General features: G+C 40.6%; 1 protein-coding gene across 1 annotated transcript; it reads left to right on the forward strand.

The window, feature by feature from the left end:
- The first annotated feature begins 7,566 nt into the window (after nucleotides 1-7,566).
- On the forward strand, nucleotides 7,567-16,036 carry LOC110966373 (phospholipid phosphatase 3-like). Its single transcript, XM_022215706.2, has 6 exons — nucleotides 7,567-8,098; nucleotides 10,706-10,863; nucleotides 10,982-11,268; nucleotides 11,349-11,406; nucleotides 14,853-15,029; nucleotides 15,129-16,036. The coding sequence occupies exons 1-6, from the start codon at nucleotides 7,903-7,905 to the stop codon at nucleotides 15,225-15,227; spliced, it is 975 nt and encodes a 324-aa protein (XP_022071398.2). The 5' UTR covers nucleotides 7,567-7,902; the 3' UTR covers nucleotides 15,228-16,036.
- Nucleotides 16,037-16,902: the final 866 nt, after the last annotated feature.

Raw genomic sequence — 16,902 nt, forward strand, 5'->3', positions numbered from 1 at the left:
GTTCGCAAAATAGACATGTTAAGGGAATGTTTGGGGTAGTTACTGAACGGGAAGTGCATGGCTATGTAAAAATAGACATAATAGGAAGTGGTTGTCACTGGCTGAATGTAAAAGCAAAAACTATCTTTATTACAGTATATATATACAACAAAAGCTCCTAATTGAAATGAATGTGTAAAATTCATTTCAAATGAGAAGAAAGGTGAAGAACCTTCACAATTAGTTGTGAAATAAAATTTGACAAGTTTTTGTTCTGAAACTCAATGAAAAAATTTCAATTCCTTGACCACGACAGGCTTAATTTGAATACAATAAAATGTACTATTCCAAATGCTTCATGCTTATTGCCTCCCTTCAGCCCCTCCTTCTTCCTCCTCATTATATTTCCGTTGCTACAAAATACTCACTCTCTTGGAAGTTTTCCTCTTTGATTACCTATTGAACACTGAATCATGATAAATAAAGTTTTGTCAAAATTTAATATGAGCTTTTTCAACAGTAGCTTTATCTTTGACATTCTACCCATCCGTTTGCTGAAGCTTGTATCCCTTTCAGAGGAGTCAGAGGTGTGTTGGTGTCGTTCTTCACCAGTGTCATTTTTGCACAGGTACTCCGTTTGAGGATAACCTGCTAAATGTGTTAAATTCCTTCGCATTCTTAACGATGGACTTAATTGTACTCCAAAGGATATTCATTGACTTGGGCATTGTCCTGTACCCACTTTTCTTATGCTTTTTAATAACGTTTTCATGCAGCTTCTTGGAGAATTAATTGATGATTTTTTAAAAGCTCCTGTCCAAGTAAATAATGTACTTTAATGTCTTCTAATATTGCCCCAAATGCTTTTTTTCAACCAGGAAAAATCCCACTGAGGTTAAGAATCTCTTTTACAACGGTCTCCTGGCAGTAGAATAACTGCAGTTCAGAGTCTTTACTGTTATTGCACACTTTACTGTGTTGCAGATTTAGGGATAAAATGTATTTTCCCATCAACCTACATTCAATACCAAATGACAAAAACAAACAAACATGGTTTAAAAAAAATTTTTCTCGAATACAATACCATTCAAAAGTTTGGGGTCATTTACAAATGTCCTTATTTTTTGAAACAGAAGGATTTTTTTCAATGAAGAAAACGCTAAATTAAACAGAAATACAGTCTAGACATTGTTAATGTGGTAAATGACTGTTCTAGCTGGAAATGACTGATTTTCAATGGAATATCTCCATGGGGTACAGAGGAACATTTCCAGCAACCATCACTCCTGTGTGCTAATGCTGCATTGTGTCAGCTGATGGTGCTGAAAGGCTAACTGATGATTGGAAAACCCTTGTGCAATTATGTTAGCACGTGAATAAAACTGTGAGTTTTCAAGGAAAACATGCAATTGTCTGAGTGATCCCAAACTTTTAAACTGAAATGACTCATAAGCAAAAGTATTAATCCAGTTCGTCATGCCTCTCTGAGCAGCTTCAAGTGTTTTTGGGAAGGACTTCAGAAGCTTTGTACAAACAACAGCTGATTCCATGTTTCCAAGAAGATCCTGTTCCGCTTTTTAACTTGGTTATAAAGCATGTGTTAACTACTGTGCTTTGGTTACAGATGTTTTGTGGGATTTAAATCTTCACTTTGGCTGAGTCACTCATTAAGGATGTGTTTATATTGACCATACTTTCATTTAACATTTAGTTCACTGTATTTGAATTATTTGTTTCAGCTGCCAGCTGCAACTCAGCAGTCTGTTTTTACTGTCTAATTTGTCCTTCTGAGTGACCTCTCTTGGTTTTTTCATGTTTTCTCCCTTTGTGTTGAGGTTTTACTGGGGAATTCTATAATCTTTTTAGAGAGTTCGGGCTGGGTCAGGAACCTTCGTTGTTGGAGGTCTGTAAAACCACTGAGACATTTTCTGCAATATTAGAATACACAAGGAAGTTTGCCTTCTCCCGCTACTTTTAGTGTTGCCATGTGACATAATCTAACCATATACAGGAGAAGAAAGAGAAAAGAGGTCTTTCTGTAAATAAAACATCATGAGGAATGACAACTGAGAAGTATGTTGGGAAAAAGAATGGGGGCTGTTTCTGCGTGGGAGTGATAGAGAGAGATGGGGAAGTCAGCTCGAAACAGAGAAAATGAGAAATTTGGCATTACGAGTAGCTTGTAGAATGTCATATGCTCCTGTAGGGCAAAAAACCCATGTCTTCTGTTCCTTAATGAAACTTACCACACATCTACAAATACAGACACATCACCAGGAATAATTACATACCAATTATTTCCTCAAAAGTTTCCATTATTTGCTTGAAAAAAAAATTGTTACACACTTTTCACTTCATATTCCTCAGTCCCAAGTGCCTGAGTAATTTTTTTCCTTTTCGCATGTGAGTGTGAGTTGTCCGAATTCGTAGATAAACACAACAGTTGTCTGACGAAAAAGATGTCTTACAATATTCTCTGGCGTTTCATCATTTTCAGTAAGGAAGCATGAGTATGAAATGATTAAAAGATTGTGTTCCTCCTCATGACACATTACAGGATCTCGCTGAGTAATAGTCTATGTCACTTCCTGTGATGAAAGGTGGAAAAGCAATGGTCTGAGAAAACTCTTTCTAAATTACATCAGCGGTGCAGGAAAGATGTATTTAAGGAACACAGATAAACTAAAATGTGATTATTCCATTATACAGACATGAGCGTTGGTGTATCTGTGACTAGAGCGGACATTACATTGATTTACAACATTCATTTCCTTGGGTTGTACTTCTAAGTTGTACCTTAACTTTAAAAATGGCTTCACCTTAAACTTGACTGCTTCACCATGACTTGCTTATTGTCCCTCATAAAGAAGACACACTGTCATAATATGACTTTGTAAACAAATTTTAGACCTGACAGTAGTATATGGACACACACACACACACACACACACACACGCACACACATACTAAATTCATATCGGATTTTCTGAGGTCAGGATTACGTGTTGGCCATTTTGACACCACTGTTTTGTTCTGGGATTTCTCACAGGGAAGTCACTGTTTCTGTTTTCAGTTTACATGTCGTGACATATCCTCTCTCTCTCTCTCTCTCTCTCTCTCTCTCTCTCTCTCTCTCTCTCTGTCTTATGCTGCTTCTCTATTTTCCTCCATGTCTAGAGACGAAAACCAAAGTTGCTGACTATCAGCATAAAAACAGAACCTTCTCTTGCAGTGCTTTTGCTGCCCCCTGTGCAGTGTACATGTCATTTTTTTTTTAGCTGCATGACTCATGGCCAAATGAAAGAACTTGTACAGATATGAGGTAAACTTATCTCTCATGGCGATAAAGTCATTGTGTTGTGATTAGAAAATACATGCAAAATATCATAAAGAAAGGAAAAGATTCACAATTATCTTCCTGGCTAATGATACAATATCAGAGATTTTGTATTAGATGTACATATAATCTATTAAAGCTGCTGTCCGGAGTTTGAATCGCAGCGTCTCCCAAAACACTGTTGGTCCCACCCTCCCTCCGTCTGATTTCGCCCCTCTATTTGTGCACGCGCGCAGTACATGAGAGGAGTGCCCGGAGTGCTGCAGCATCTCGCCTGTTTTGCTGTTTTCCACTCTTCTACATTTAGTACATTTAGTAAATAATAAAGGAATTACGTTAGAATGCTGTATTGAGTTTAACTTGTCCTAATACCAAAATAACATGAATCTGCTAGGACGAACTAGTAAAGTTTCAATATGTGATTACACTCGTGTATCCCTCTCGATGACGCTGTTTATCAAACTTAGCGCATTTACGCGTGTATATGTGTTACATTGTTTATTTATTTCTATCTAGAGTTCAGAATTGCATGACTCCTCTGACGAAGAGTATGTCCCAGACGCCCCAACATCTTCCTCCAGAGGTCGGGCATCTAAACGAAGCCGTCAGCCGGGCTATGGAGGCCGTGGTCGGGGAGCGACGCGAGCACCCCGAGCCAAAAAACGTCCTGCAGTCTCTTGGCCTGACAAGCCGTGGGATCGGTAACTTTTCTGGAAGTTGCTGAGCCCTGATGCTCTCTCCTCCACAAGCAAAACAAATGTGTGCGCGGTTGCGTAGTGCGTAGCTCGCCCACCTCTGCATGGGCTTGCTTGCTGTGCGGCCCGTAACCGTTGATTGACAGCATGACAAAGCTGAAGCTCGAACTTGATTGGTCGGCAGCGACCGGCGCTTTTTGGAATAACATGGGGGTCTATGAGAGGAAGGCGGAGCTCAGGAATAAATTTTCATATCGCGTTATACTAACTTTATATTATAGTATCGGACTAGACTAACACATTTAAGCTTTGTTAAAAAATGATACATGAATTGAAAACAAACGGAAACGCCAGACAGCAGCTTTAATCAACCAGCCGTCAAAAGAAAGTGTCAGCACTTTTGTCACTGCGACTCTTTGTCCCTTATAGGACAAAACAACAACTACTATCCTTACCACCATGTTGACTTTGAGTTAAGTTCATCTTGGCCTTAAATCACCAGCTATATATTGTGGCTTTGTAACTTGTCTGCACTTTTCTTGTTTGTCAGATACAGTAACACTACTTTTTGTTTTAATTGGCACCTTATATTGTATTTTAAGGTAAATATGCTGAAAATGAGCGTTCAACCCTTAAAAAGACATTGCAAACACAAACAACAAAAACCAGCAACATCTGTCATGTCCAAGGTAAACTACTCCGCTCCCTACATGCCTCTTCCCGTTACTTTTAAAAGGTTGTCATTAATTGGACTCTCCAACCAAGAAGCAAACACTTCAACTACCTGTACAAAACACTCAAAAAAATTACTTTAGCTTTTGTACAAACAAATGAAATGAACACCACGTAGGTTATTGGGGATTTTTATTGGATTTTTATAATGCATTGTGTTACCTTTGGACAGATCCAGGCTAAGTGTTTCCCCCTGTTTCCAGTCTTTCTTGCTAAGCTAAGCTAACTGACTGCTTACTTAGCTGTTAGCTGCTAGTCCTGTCATCTAATGGCAGCAAGAGATTAGACAAACCTTCATTAAATATTGAATGTTATCATTAATAGTCAGTGAATCATTAATGAAACCGTCATAGATCAGTTCTAAAAACGGCTGTGGAGGGTTTATATTAACAACTCATTAAGAATGCATAAGTGAATTTACAATGCTGTTACTACCTTGTTTTTCTAGTTTATCTGAAAGAGGCAACTTGCACTTTGAAAAACAATGGTTCTTAAATTGTTCTTCTAAAGGCTCTCTGGTTGTTCAAAGTGCCAATTGACGAAACATATTGACAAACTTTATGAGGTTATGTAATGTATTTTTATTGGTTTGCTGGTTCATCGTTGATTCATCATTAAAACATCAGAAAACAGGAAGAAATGCCTGTCACAACTTTCCCAAATCCAAACCTGACATCATTTTATTTGTTGCTTCGTCTGACCAACTTCCCAGAATGCTAATATTAAATGTCTTGTAGTGGCAACAACCCAGAAATACTGCAACTTCTATGCTGCAAAGTTTTATTTTCAAAACATAACCAAGTGGGTCCACAGAGAACAATTTTTAAAATGGTCCCAAAGTTCTTTGGAGCAACATTTTCTGATGCTTCTTTCAGGTTCTTTTGGAGGTTCTTTAAATTGCCTTGGGCTAAATGGTTCTTTGTGGAACTAAAAAATACCGGGCTTTGCAAAAGTTCTGTTACATGGTTTCATGATCTTTAGAGACGTTTACATGTCGGAGTGAAAAATTCCATTAAATAAACTGAAAGTTCTACCTTATAGGCAGGTGTCATTAATACAATTTTTTTTCTCCGGTGAAGTTGTATCAAGATGGAAGTCAAAAGAGTTGAGATATCTGCTCTCCTTCATGCTGGCCACAACAAGTCTGACAGAGCCAAGCAGCTGAACATCAGCCGGATGACCGTCCACAGAGTCGCGGAGAGGCTCAAGAATGGTGAAGATCTTTCAGTGATCTTTCAAGAATGGTGAAGACCTGAAAGATCTTCACCATTCTTTAGCCTCTCCGCGACTCTGTGGCCGGTCATCCCGCTGATGTTCAGCACGGTAGTTCTTATGGCAACAGTGTGAAAAATAATTTTACGTTTCAGTTAGTACATTTATTCTTCTGAGAGACATACATTCGCAATAGTCTAACAGTACCAACACATTTAGAAAATGAGATGCAAATGACAGTATTTAGTTTATATTACTTTTGCTCTTCATTGGACAGTTTATTTTTTATTTTATTGTGTACTGTACACCTTCATAGTGATTTGTGGTGATATTTTTAGAAATTGCATCTGCAATGCATTATTCAAAAAGCACGTAATTGCAATATTGGCCTACACTCTTGGAAGCTGTCAAGCCTCGAGGAACCTTTTGGAGCTCCCATGATTGCCTTTGAGTTTAAAATGGCTCCTAGACAAACTCCTGCAGCACAGATTACTTGAAGAAAGGTTCTTGGAGAGCCGTTTAGTTGGGTTTCTGCTTCCATTTTTAACTCTTTATTACTATTATTGTTATTTGTAGTATTAGTATAGTGATTTTCTTTACCCAAAAACAATATTAAAAAATATTACACAGTACGCTAGATGTTCTGAAATTTAAGATGTGACTTTTCTTTTACATTTAGACATTACTGTTTAGTCATTAAATGGGCTGCACAGTGGATTGGTGGTTAGCACTTTCGCCTTGCAGAAGATCAAGCTTGCATCCCCACCTTCCTGGGATCTTTCTGCATGGAGTTTGGATGTTCTTCCTGTGCATGCGTGGGTTTTTTCCAGGTTCGCCAGCTTCCTCCCACAGTCCAAAAATGTGGGGATTCTAAATTATTCATCGATGTGAATGTGAGTGTGACCATTTGTCTTATGGATGGGTGACCTGTGCAGGGTGTCCCTACCTTCACCTTAAGTCAGCTGAGATAGACTCCAGCCAACCTCACGACCCTAATGAGGATTAACCTGAGTGCACAATGTCATTTTTCACTGTTTCTGTGCAATTTCCTGACATATTTATTGTATTTACTGGCTCTTATTCCATCTCATTTACTGCTCATATTGTATATATCTGGCCTCCTCTGCAGTTGTTGTCATTTTTAATATTGTTTTGTTATATAGCTACATTTGATTTTATTATTTAATGTCGACATTTTACCTCTTTTTGTTGTTGTAGTGCACCATCCAGTGGAAGCTGTTTATAGTTTCGTCATGCCATGTATGATGACAATAAAACTATTCTATTCTATTCTATTCTATTCTATTCTATTCTATTCTATTCCATTAAGCAGTAGAGATAATGGATGAATGGTCTATGTAAACTCTTGGAAATATTGTGTCTTACTAAGAAACATTTAAGAATCTTGTTTGGAGAATTCTAGTTGTTCATGAATTATTTTTTTAATTCTGTCAATGGATGTCAAAAAATGTCATGAAAATATAGATGCAAGTTCATATTGATGGAACTAAAAGCCTCACAGGCTGCATCCCTGTAATCACGTCACCGTGACGTGCAAGCCTGTTGCATTGAGTTTTTTTTTTTTTTATGGAATGTATTTACACCCTCAACTCATCTTAGGAGAGAGAGAGTGAGAGTGAGAGTGAGAGTGAGAGATAGAGAGGCAGATCTTATCCCAGAGTTTCGCAAACTTCCTGCATATCTTCAAGGTGACGGGATTCCCTGGAACGAGCTGGGACGAGTCCTGCAGCCTCCGGTGATGCCATTAAATATGCGTAAAAAGACTCTCTTGACTTTGACGCATCAACACGTGCCGTAGGGAGCACATTAAAAACTGTGGCAACTTGTGGATTTACCCTCAGTTTCCGTTCAGCTGCGCACATGAGCAGAAGTTGAAGGGGAGCTTCTTTTACTTTTTGATGCCAGTGAGTCCTTCAGCCCGCAGTCATGTTGGATAAATTTGGACCGCAGAGCGCCGGTGCGCACGTCTCCAGCGCGGAGCTCCAGCTCAAACTGACGGACAACAAGAGCAGCCTGTCCGGGATGGAGAGCGGCAGTGGGAAGAAACTCATAGAGATCAGCGGACCGGCTTTATCCAAAAGAAAACTTCTGGTGGGCTTAGACCTCCTCTGTCTCTTCCTTGGTAAATATTACACTAATGTTGAATGCTGATGGCTCTTTAAATTGTGCTTTGCTACACTTCTAAAGTGGACCCGCACAAAATCATGCAATGCAACAAAATAACAGTTACATACGGGATATAGTTTAGTGTATTACCGTGTGTTCAATAACTGATAGGTGAAAATGTTCAGTATTACCAAACTCAAGCTCATCAGTTGTTAGGATTTACTTTTTTCTTTGTGACAATTAATTACATCTATTTCATGTGTTTTTGCTTCATGGAGAAAACAATCTGACACCATTATTGTGGGTGCATTTTACATTTCAAGCCTCTTAACTAACAATAACAGTAATGCATTTTATCTTTTAAAATACTGTGTTTCTGATATCTTGTCCATTCTAACTGGTGGGAATAAGCACCTACACACACTATCCTACTTGTACTGATTTTCTCTCATTTTCTTGTGTATGTCTTTACATGTGCAGTTTTTCAAATGAAACACGTGATGAATCATTCATGCTAAAATGCGAAATAATATCACTATGTAGCTTATCACTTGCTTCTTTTCTTTGCCATTCATGACAATCAAATTTTATCTTTCATGTTCTCTTGCTTTGAACAGTTAAAATTGCTTCAAAGAAATGAAATTATTAATTAACAATAAATGTAACTGCTATATCCAACAGTTTAGTTTTCATACAGTGCTCATATATTTTTTTAAACTTTGTAGACAACTGTTGAAATCCTCTTTGCATTTGTTATTCATTCCTAGTAAGAGTTAACTTCACTCCTGTTGAGTTCTGTTCCGCTTTATTTCCATCCCTTTTTTTTTTTTTAAAAATGTAGCCAACAAAGACATTCAGACATCACGACGAGAAAAAAAAAACTCTGAAAAGAAAGAAACTCTCTCCCTCTACATGTATCTCATCATTTTTCCGCTCATGCGCGCTCTCGAGGTCTCCGTACCAGCTGGTTCGTGCATTGCCCAGGGAACTGTACAGTTTCCATGACAACCCTCCAGTTCTCAGGGTAGAGTCGGGCCGGGGGGAATTCAGTTTTGAATAAATAAATAAATGTACAATCCACGACCGCTGGATTTGTATTTATGCATGCGTGCCTGCGTGTGTGTGTGCCCATGATTCTGAAGACCCTCCCTGCTTATGGTCCCAGTATACAGCAGGATGGTGGTTATGTAATGTCGGCTAATTGGAAAAAGCTGGACAGGAGAAGTTGCCTGTATTAACAACAGATTGGCTATGTGGAGAAAGGGAGGGAGCCCTGCAAGGAGTCTCTGTTTCTTTGTCCGTCTGTCTGTCTGTCTCATCCCCACCTGTCTGTCTTCTCTGTGTGTGCAGGCATGCAGGACAGAGACAGAAAGAGAGAGAGAGAGAGTGGAGGGGAGGACATCCAGAGACAAACAGAGACACCGTGTGAGGCTGGTTCTGGCTCTGGTCGGCTGCGGCATTTACTCTTTGTTTTGTTGGGAAGAGTTGAACTGGAGTCACAAACAAGCCCCTAACCCCCTCCTCCTCCTCCTTTCTCTCCTCATCAACAGAAATGCACGCATGCGCAGTTCAAACTGGGTCTTTGTTGAGCTCTTGCTACTCTTCTCTGCTTCCAGTCTCTGTGGATTCGGTCTGTATTCAGCCAGGAAATGGGAGTTTTCTGCTGCTGCTTCTCTGGGTTTCTTCTGGTCCCGGTGGAGCAAGTGTTGTTGTGACCCCACGCATTCCTAACAGAGAAAAACTCGGGGGTTCCCACCCTTGTTTTTCCTGCAAAACTATTCCTTGTTTGACCTTTCCTTCTCAATCCCCCAAGTCATGTTCTCCGCATGTTTTTTTATAGCTTTGAATTTCTGCTCTGACCTTATTACTTTCATCTGTGATTACGAGGATGCGGCATGTGTCTCTTGGTGGGTGACACAGATGAAAAGTCAAGGGCACCAGCACTGAGAACTGAACATCAGTACTCTGGAAATGTGTCTCTAGCTGCCCAGAATTAAACGCTGGAGTTAAAATCCACCATATTGCCAGCTTTGGACTGTATTGTATTTCCGCAATGTAATTTTGCTGTGCAAGAACTTATTTTACCCATTTTAGGCTAAGTGCTTGCATAACAGCATTTAAAACTCGCAAAATTTGGCTTTACTTTGTTTCATAAGAGCAAGATGGGCCTACATCCAGCAGCTCTGTGACGCTGGGGGTGATGGAATTGTCAGAGTGGTTTGGATTCATTCTCGGAGAACCACAAGCGGGTGTTTAATGCCAAACATGTGTTGAGACATTTTGGTCTGGACCAAAGACCAACAGCCTGAGCGACCAACATTGCCATCCCTCGAGCCACAGTGGCTAAAAAGCAAACATTTGCAGACCAGTAAAGTGTCATAAGAAGTTCCATCTTGGTTTGCTTTGGAACTGCTGGTGTCCCAAATGATACTCCATCGCAGACAGCGCATATGGATGACACAGAATTTCACAATAAGACGTTGAGCAACAGATGGACAAGCATGTCTTCAGTGGCTTCGCTCCTCTTTTCTCCTCTCATGTATAATCTCCAGGTGTTAGCAATTCCTGTGGTACCAGATGATGTCTTTCTTAGTCTAACTTGTCTATTCCTCCTCCCGTGCAGCTTCCATCCCATTCTTCGCGTGTGAGCTGAAGGCAGTGAGCCCTTACAGACGGGGTTTCATATGTGGGGACCCAAGCATCACCTATCCCTACCTGCACAGAGAAGCCATACCAGACGAACTACTCATCGCAGGCGGCATCATCATCACCGGCCTCACAGTGAGTACTCGTCATCATTCCTGTCATAGCAGTCGCTTCGTTCTTATTAATGGTACAACGTGTCCCGGCTCGTTACGAGAATTTAATGCGGTGATTCTGCCTACTTGCCCACCTCTAGATCGCCCTCGGGGAGTGTTACCGGGTGCGTTTCCGAGGCGTCAGCTCCAAGGCCTTCGTCAGGAACCTGTATGTGTCCTGTCTGTACAAGGAGCTTGGCTGCTTCCTGTTTGGCTGCTGTGTTGGTCAGTCATTGACCAACATGGCTAAACTCAGTGTGGGGCGACTGCGACCGCACTTCCTGTCTGTGTGCGGTGTCACCTATGAATCACTCAACTGCACACCTGGAACCTACGTTGCATCTGTGACCTGTCGCCAGCCAGACCATCGGTTAGAGGAGGAAGCCAGGTGTGTGTGTGTGTGCTTTTATTAATTTGTGTTATGCAATATGTTATGCATTATTCTAAACACTTCTCCAATTTTTTTAGGAAGTCCTTCTTCTCTGGCCATGCTTCCTTCGCAATGTACACAATGCTCTATTTAGCGGTGAGTATCTCCATTTCTATCTATCAAATTTGCCTCTTTTTTCACACATATTCCCTGTCACATACACACTTATGCTGGCAAATAAAATTGACTCTCATTCCAATTTCCAATTACCACCACTCTATAAAATGCAGAGAGAGAATGAATGAAACGGGAACTCATCATCAGTCCAGTTAGCAGCAAAAAAAGAATGAAAGAGGAGAGGGACTAAGGGGAGATATGGGACACACAGAGGCTGCTTTGTTCGGCTGTGGGAGGAGTGTGACCTCGCCTCACCGTCTCACTGCTCTCCTCTATTGTGCGAGAGTGTATGTGTGCCTGTGTGTTTGTGTGTGTAAGCCTCCTACATTTATATGCGTATATGAAAGCCTATGTTTGTGCATGCAAGTGGTGGAATATGTGTGCGCTCATTTGTATGCACACTTGAGGGCTGCACCAACGGGAATTCAGACGTGTTTGCAGCTGAAAAGCTCAACTTTAAGAAATTACAGTGTGCTTCTTTTCCATAGTTCCCTACAGTAGTTTGTATAGCACCCAAGTGGATGGAAAGTTGCTGTGAATCTTATTGTAGCAGGAAGGTTTGGACAGGATTTTGACTTTAACCTCAGGATCAACAGATTTTACGACTTCACTAAGGCTTGGGTGCTGCAGCAAAAAATGGAGACCAAGAGCAGAGTTTCTAAAAATGGGAAGGGGTTTTATTTTCTATAAATATTTAGAGTGGAAACCTATGGGGTAAAGTATAAAAACGCATGGTGAGTTCCAGTGGTAAAGATTGATGACAAGCCAGCTCAGGTCTGCCTTTTATCAACACTTACTCAGGTGTGGGCAATGAAGACAACGAAGCCTGTGCTCCGCCCACAGACTCTTTTCCTGCCACTGCAAGGCCAGCATGGGTGCAGAGGGGTTGTAACAAAAAAATACTGAGGTTTTAAACTAACAATAGCATTTTAGTTGAATGTCCTCCAGTTTTATAGTATGTCACTGAAACAGATGTAAAAAAGACAACAACAAAAAACAGCCACTTGCTTACATCATGCACTAAAACTGAAATTAGCTGCTATTTTTTAATTTTGTTTTGTGCTTGTAGTAGAAGTATTAAGGTCATTTGCCAAAGTAAAGCAATGAAAACACACTCCATTGTGTCTAAAGTCCTGCATATCAAAGCCTACTGAAGTAAAAGTGACAAAAAATGCATTCAGATATCGTCAAAGTACTCATTTAATCCATTTGACTGATGCATTGCTATATATGATATCATTAGATTATTAATAGTGAAGCATTCGTCTCAGCCGAATGTCACTGTTGTAGCTGCTGCAGGTTTTCACTACTTCACATACAGTCTTATTTACAGGACTCCAAACATGCTCAATTGTGGAGGAAAGAGGAAAAATTAGAGCTCTGATACACAAATCTGTTTTCATTTGCAGGACTTTGAAAAAAACTTTCAATTTGGTGAAATGTTGGATCAAACTCTACTGAACTGAGTAGTTTAGATGCTAAAATTACTATTTTGTGCAACTGCTCACACTGCTTTTTTTTTTAGGAAGCCACAAATGTTGAAAACCACTTGGTTTTATCTTTAACAATGTGCAGCTTTTTTGAAAGCTTTTTATATTATCCATTGTGTGAAATCTTCATGTTAGGAAATATTACGGGGGGGCTGGAGAACCCAAAGGCAGACACAGAAACTGGTAGATAAGTAAATATTAAAACTCATAACAAAACCAATACATATGAACAACCGAAATGGGGGGGGCAGAACTAAACCAAGCTACTCAAAACTCTACAAACCAACACTAAGAATTCAAAAGCGGGAGATCACAAAACTAAACTGAACTAGACCAGCCCTCAGTAGATGGCAGAACCACGCCCAGATATCTGAACAGACATACAGACATACACACCTACCCAGCCAGCCAGATACCGAAGCGCATGCAGTAACCCCGCTGATGTGTACGTCAGGCGTGGTTAATGATACAATATGCAAGAAATGTGCTAAGTGACCCCTGTGACCTTGATTTTGATCTGCTGACCTCTAACTCCACAACTGAGCAGGGGACCTTCGACCGATCTTCAGTGCCAAGTTTGATTATCCTGACTTCAGCACTTGCAGAGATATCTGAACGGACATACACACATACATACTTACCCAGCCAGCCAGATACCGAAGCGAATGCAGTAACCCCGCTGACGTCAGGCGTGGTTAATTAACAAAACTAAGCTAGGAGGGCAATGAGAGGCACCTGCAGTAATCAGCTGAGTGTAGGCAGGTGTAACAGGGAGAGACAGGGACGAGTGACAGAGAGAGAGAGAGAGAGGCATGAGAGGTGACAGACAGAGGAAGCCAAGGAGAGACAGATCAAAACAGATAGAACAGATGAGGAATGAAAGAGAAGGAAAGAGGGAAGGGGAAGAGCTAGAACAGGATCATAACAGAAAAAGCTTATTAAAAGTAGTAGAATTGAAAATGCAATATTTTCTTCTGAAATGTGGTATTTTGAAAAAATTGAATACTTAAAGTACCTCAATATTGCACTTAGGAACAGCACTCAAGTAAATTTACTTGGTTACTTTCCACCACTGCACACAGTACTGCGCCTTCAGTGTTTTAATGAAGCACCGTGGGGGAACTTGGACAGCTGTCACTCCAGAAGCAAACATCTGGACATCTACTTTCACTTCAGGACGTTCAACATGATTTATCATTTTTAGGTTCTCTTTTGTCTAACTTACCAACTCACAGACTACCACACAACAAAAAAAGAGGGCACAATTCTACACCTACATTCTTATCTTTATCCTGATTGAGAGTGTTTTCAGGAAGCTGAGTTACTCATAGGTGATTCTTACACAGCTGTGTTCGCAAATGGACTGTGCAGTCACAATATCAGCAGCCAGCAGATACATGAGCAATTGTAAAATCATTATTGCTTTTCTTTGGATTGGGAAAAAGAGAGACTTATTCATTTACGATTACACACCAACAGCATTATTCATCACGATCTGTATCATAAGTCCACTAGGAAACTGCATCAGTGCACGGATTACTATATCTTTGATATACTGGATCTCATGAATCTGGAAGAAAGCAGGAGATACATTTAAGTCAAAGTGACACAAACCGCCTTCAGGTGTAGATTTTCCAAGTCTCTGATCAATGAAGTGTTACCTTTTGCCCTGTATGGCACCCTAACCAGGATGTATGGCCAGTATTTAGGTATTTACTGTCTTCTTTTCTTTTCACCCTACTTCTATCAGTAAAAGTTCATTCCCCAAAACAAACTGTAAACAGAACGAGGAGAGCCCACCTCACCACCAGTTACATCCAATACCCTCCAGGTGGCGCTACAAATCACTGCCCACCAAATCAGAATGCTCTTTTACCCCACTGAAATGCGAAACCTTGCACTTAATATCATTCAATTTGTTTCTGTCCTGTATAGTTTTACCTTCAGGCGAGGCTGACATGGCGCGGCGCTCGACTGCTGAGACCAGTGCTGCAGTTTTTCCTGGTTCTGCTAGCGGTCTACACAGGACTGACCCGCATCTCCGACTACAGGCACCACCCGTCCGATGTGATAACGGGCTACATACAGGGAGCTCTCACTGCTTACTGGGTGGTCAGTACACCTTATCTGCTTGTTGTTGTGCATCAGCCCACATGTCAAAGTCTGCTTCAGCCTCAGGTTGTGTGTTTTGTGTTTCTCCCCTTCCTCCAGGCCTTCCACATCTCGTCCATGTTCAAAAGCTCCAGTTCGGATCTGTCTCCAACCGAGACCCCAGACAGCCCCCTGTCACCCCACCACACTGTCTGCTAAACATCACAACCCCCCCTTTGCATGGATCAACACCCACGTGCCGCCTGAAGAAGTCTGGTCTGGAGAGACGAGATTTTGAAGAATGTGAGACTATTTCCTGTGAAATCAAACCACATACCTCAGTATTTGGACAGAGTATGAGAGAGAAAGGAAGGAGCAGACTTCGCAAGATACTGAATGTGACTCGAAAATAAAAGCATGCTGTGTGAATTGAGAGAAAGGAAGGAAGAAGGTGTTGAAAACCATCCCTCAGCTCGTGTTTTGTAAGCAGCCTGAGCACTCAACCTTTTGTCCTTGTGACTGATCTTAGCTTCATCTGTGACACCTACCTGTGAGACTGAACACCAACCACTACCACTCTACACACCACTTGTAAATATATACAGATTTTTTTTTTACAATGATTCTGTAAAAGCACTTTTTTGATTTCTATGTTAGTATTATTAATTACCTATGATTTGGTACGTAGGATGTAATATATTTTATACAAACAAGGATTATATTGTGTAGCTATTTTCTTTGTTTTATTCAGGGTTTTTTTGTTTTACATTGAATGGTGATGAAGGAAAGCACAAATAGCAAGAGAGCAACTAATTTTCCTGTATCCTACCAGTAGATGTGATAGCATATGTCTGTCCATCTTTGTGTTGTTTATCCAGTGTTTGAGAGAGTGACCTACTCATAATTAATGGAAGAGTATGAATGCTACTAGTCCTCAGAGTTCTTTTTTATAACGCTATGTATGCTTATAGATTACTTACCAGTCCATGAGCACACAGATCATTACAAATAAAAGCGATTTTTTTAAACCATTGTCTCTTTAAATGACTGTATATAGAGAGATTTTGACAACTTAAACAAAAAAAAAGTGCCTTTTAAAATGTGGTTCCTGTACATCATGACAGAGTTCTTGGCCAATAGGGGGCAGCACAGCAACTTTTAAAACACTTGACATATTATGACCTTGATAATAATGTTAGCAAGTAGTTTCTTAGTCACATATCAAGCAGATATAGATCACTATCATTATTCTTTTGGAGGAAATGATCGTCAGATGATGAATGTCAGGCCAGTAATCACTTCCTTTTTGTTTTGGTTTGACCTCTACTGACTCCTAAGGGAAGCTGCTGTCATTAACTTTTGCTGCCTGCTAATAGGTGCTATCTAATTTAGTTTTTTATTTTAGTTTTTTCGAGGGAGAACAGCTGTCTGCTAGCCTAGCCGCGCGAGACAACCCACGGCAATGAATTTAATTCTCTGCCAGGGTGGGTCTAGTTACCCTCCATAAGGCTCGAGGTTGGATTCTCCTAAAACTGGCCGGACCAATCACCATGAAGTGTAGAGTCAGAAGGCGGGCGTAACTAAGTGACGACAGAGGCGCGACGATTCTGACAGAAACAACCGGAAACAACTAGCCTAGCCACGCTAGACAACCCACGTCAACGAATTTAATTCTCTGCCAGGGTGGACAATAAAAACGACAACAGTCGTTAAGCTCCATTAGCACCGACTCTGAATAATCTTTCTGTTAACATGTCTGTAATATACTTGATCTTCACCCATTGACTGTATAAATAAGGCTTCACCAAACTAGCATCCTCTGATTTCCGGCGCTCTAGGAGCCTATTCATTGCGCTGATTGGTTGTATACCTACCCAATTGCTGCAGAGTGATT

Source organism: Acanthochromis polyacanthus, chromosome 3, assembly GCF_021347895.1.
Source record: "Acanthochromis polyacanthus isolate Apoly-LR-REF ecotype Palm Island chromosome 3, KAUST_Apoly_ChrSc, whole genome shotgun sequence".
Lineage (NCBI taxonomy): Eukaryota > Metazoa > Chordata > Actinopteri > Pomacentridae > Acanthochromis > Acanthochromis polyacanthus.

Excerpts from the sequence above, each read along its gene's own strand:
- LOC110966373 (XM_022215706.2), top strand. The coding sequence starts at position 7,903 with ATGTTGGATAAATTTGGACCGCAGAGCGCCGGTGCGCACGTCTCCAGC. Across the intron at positions 8,099-10,705 it reads CCTCCTCTGTCTCTTCCTTG|CTTCCATCCCATTCTTCGCG; the intron begins GTAAATATTACA and ends CCTCCCGTGCAG. Across the intron at positions 15,030-15,128 it reads CTCTCACTGCTTACTGGGTG|GCCTTCCACATCTCGTCCAT; the intron begins GTCAGTACACCT and ends CCCTTCCTCCAG.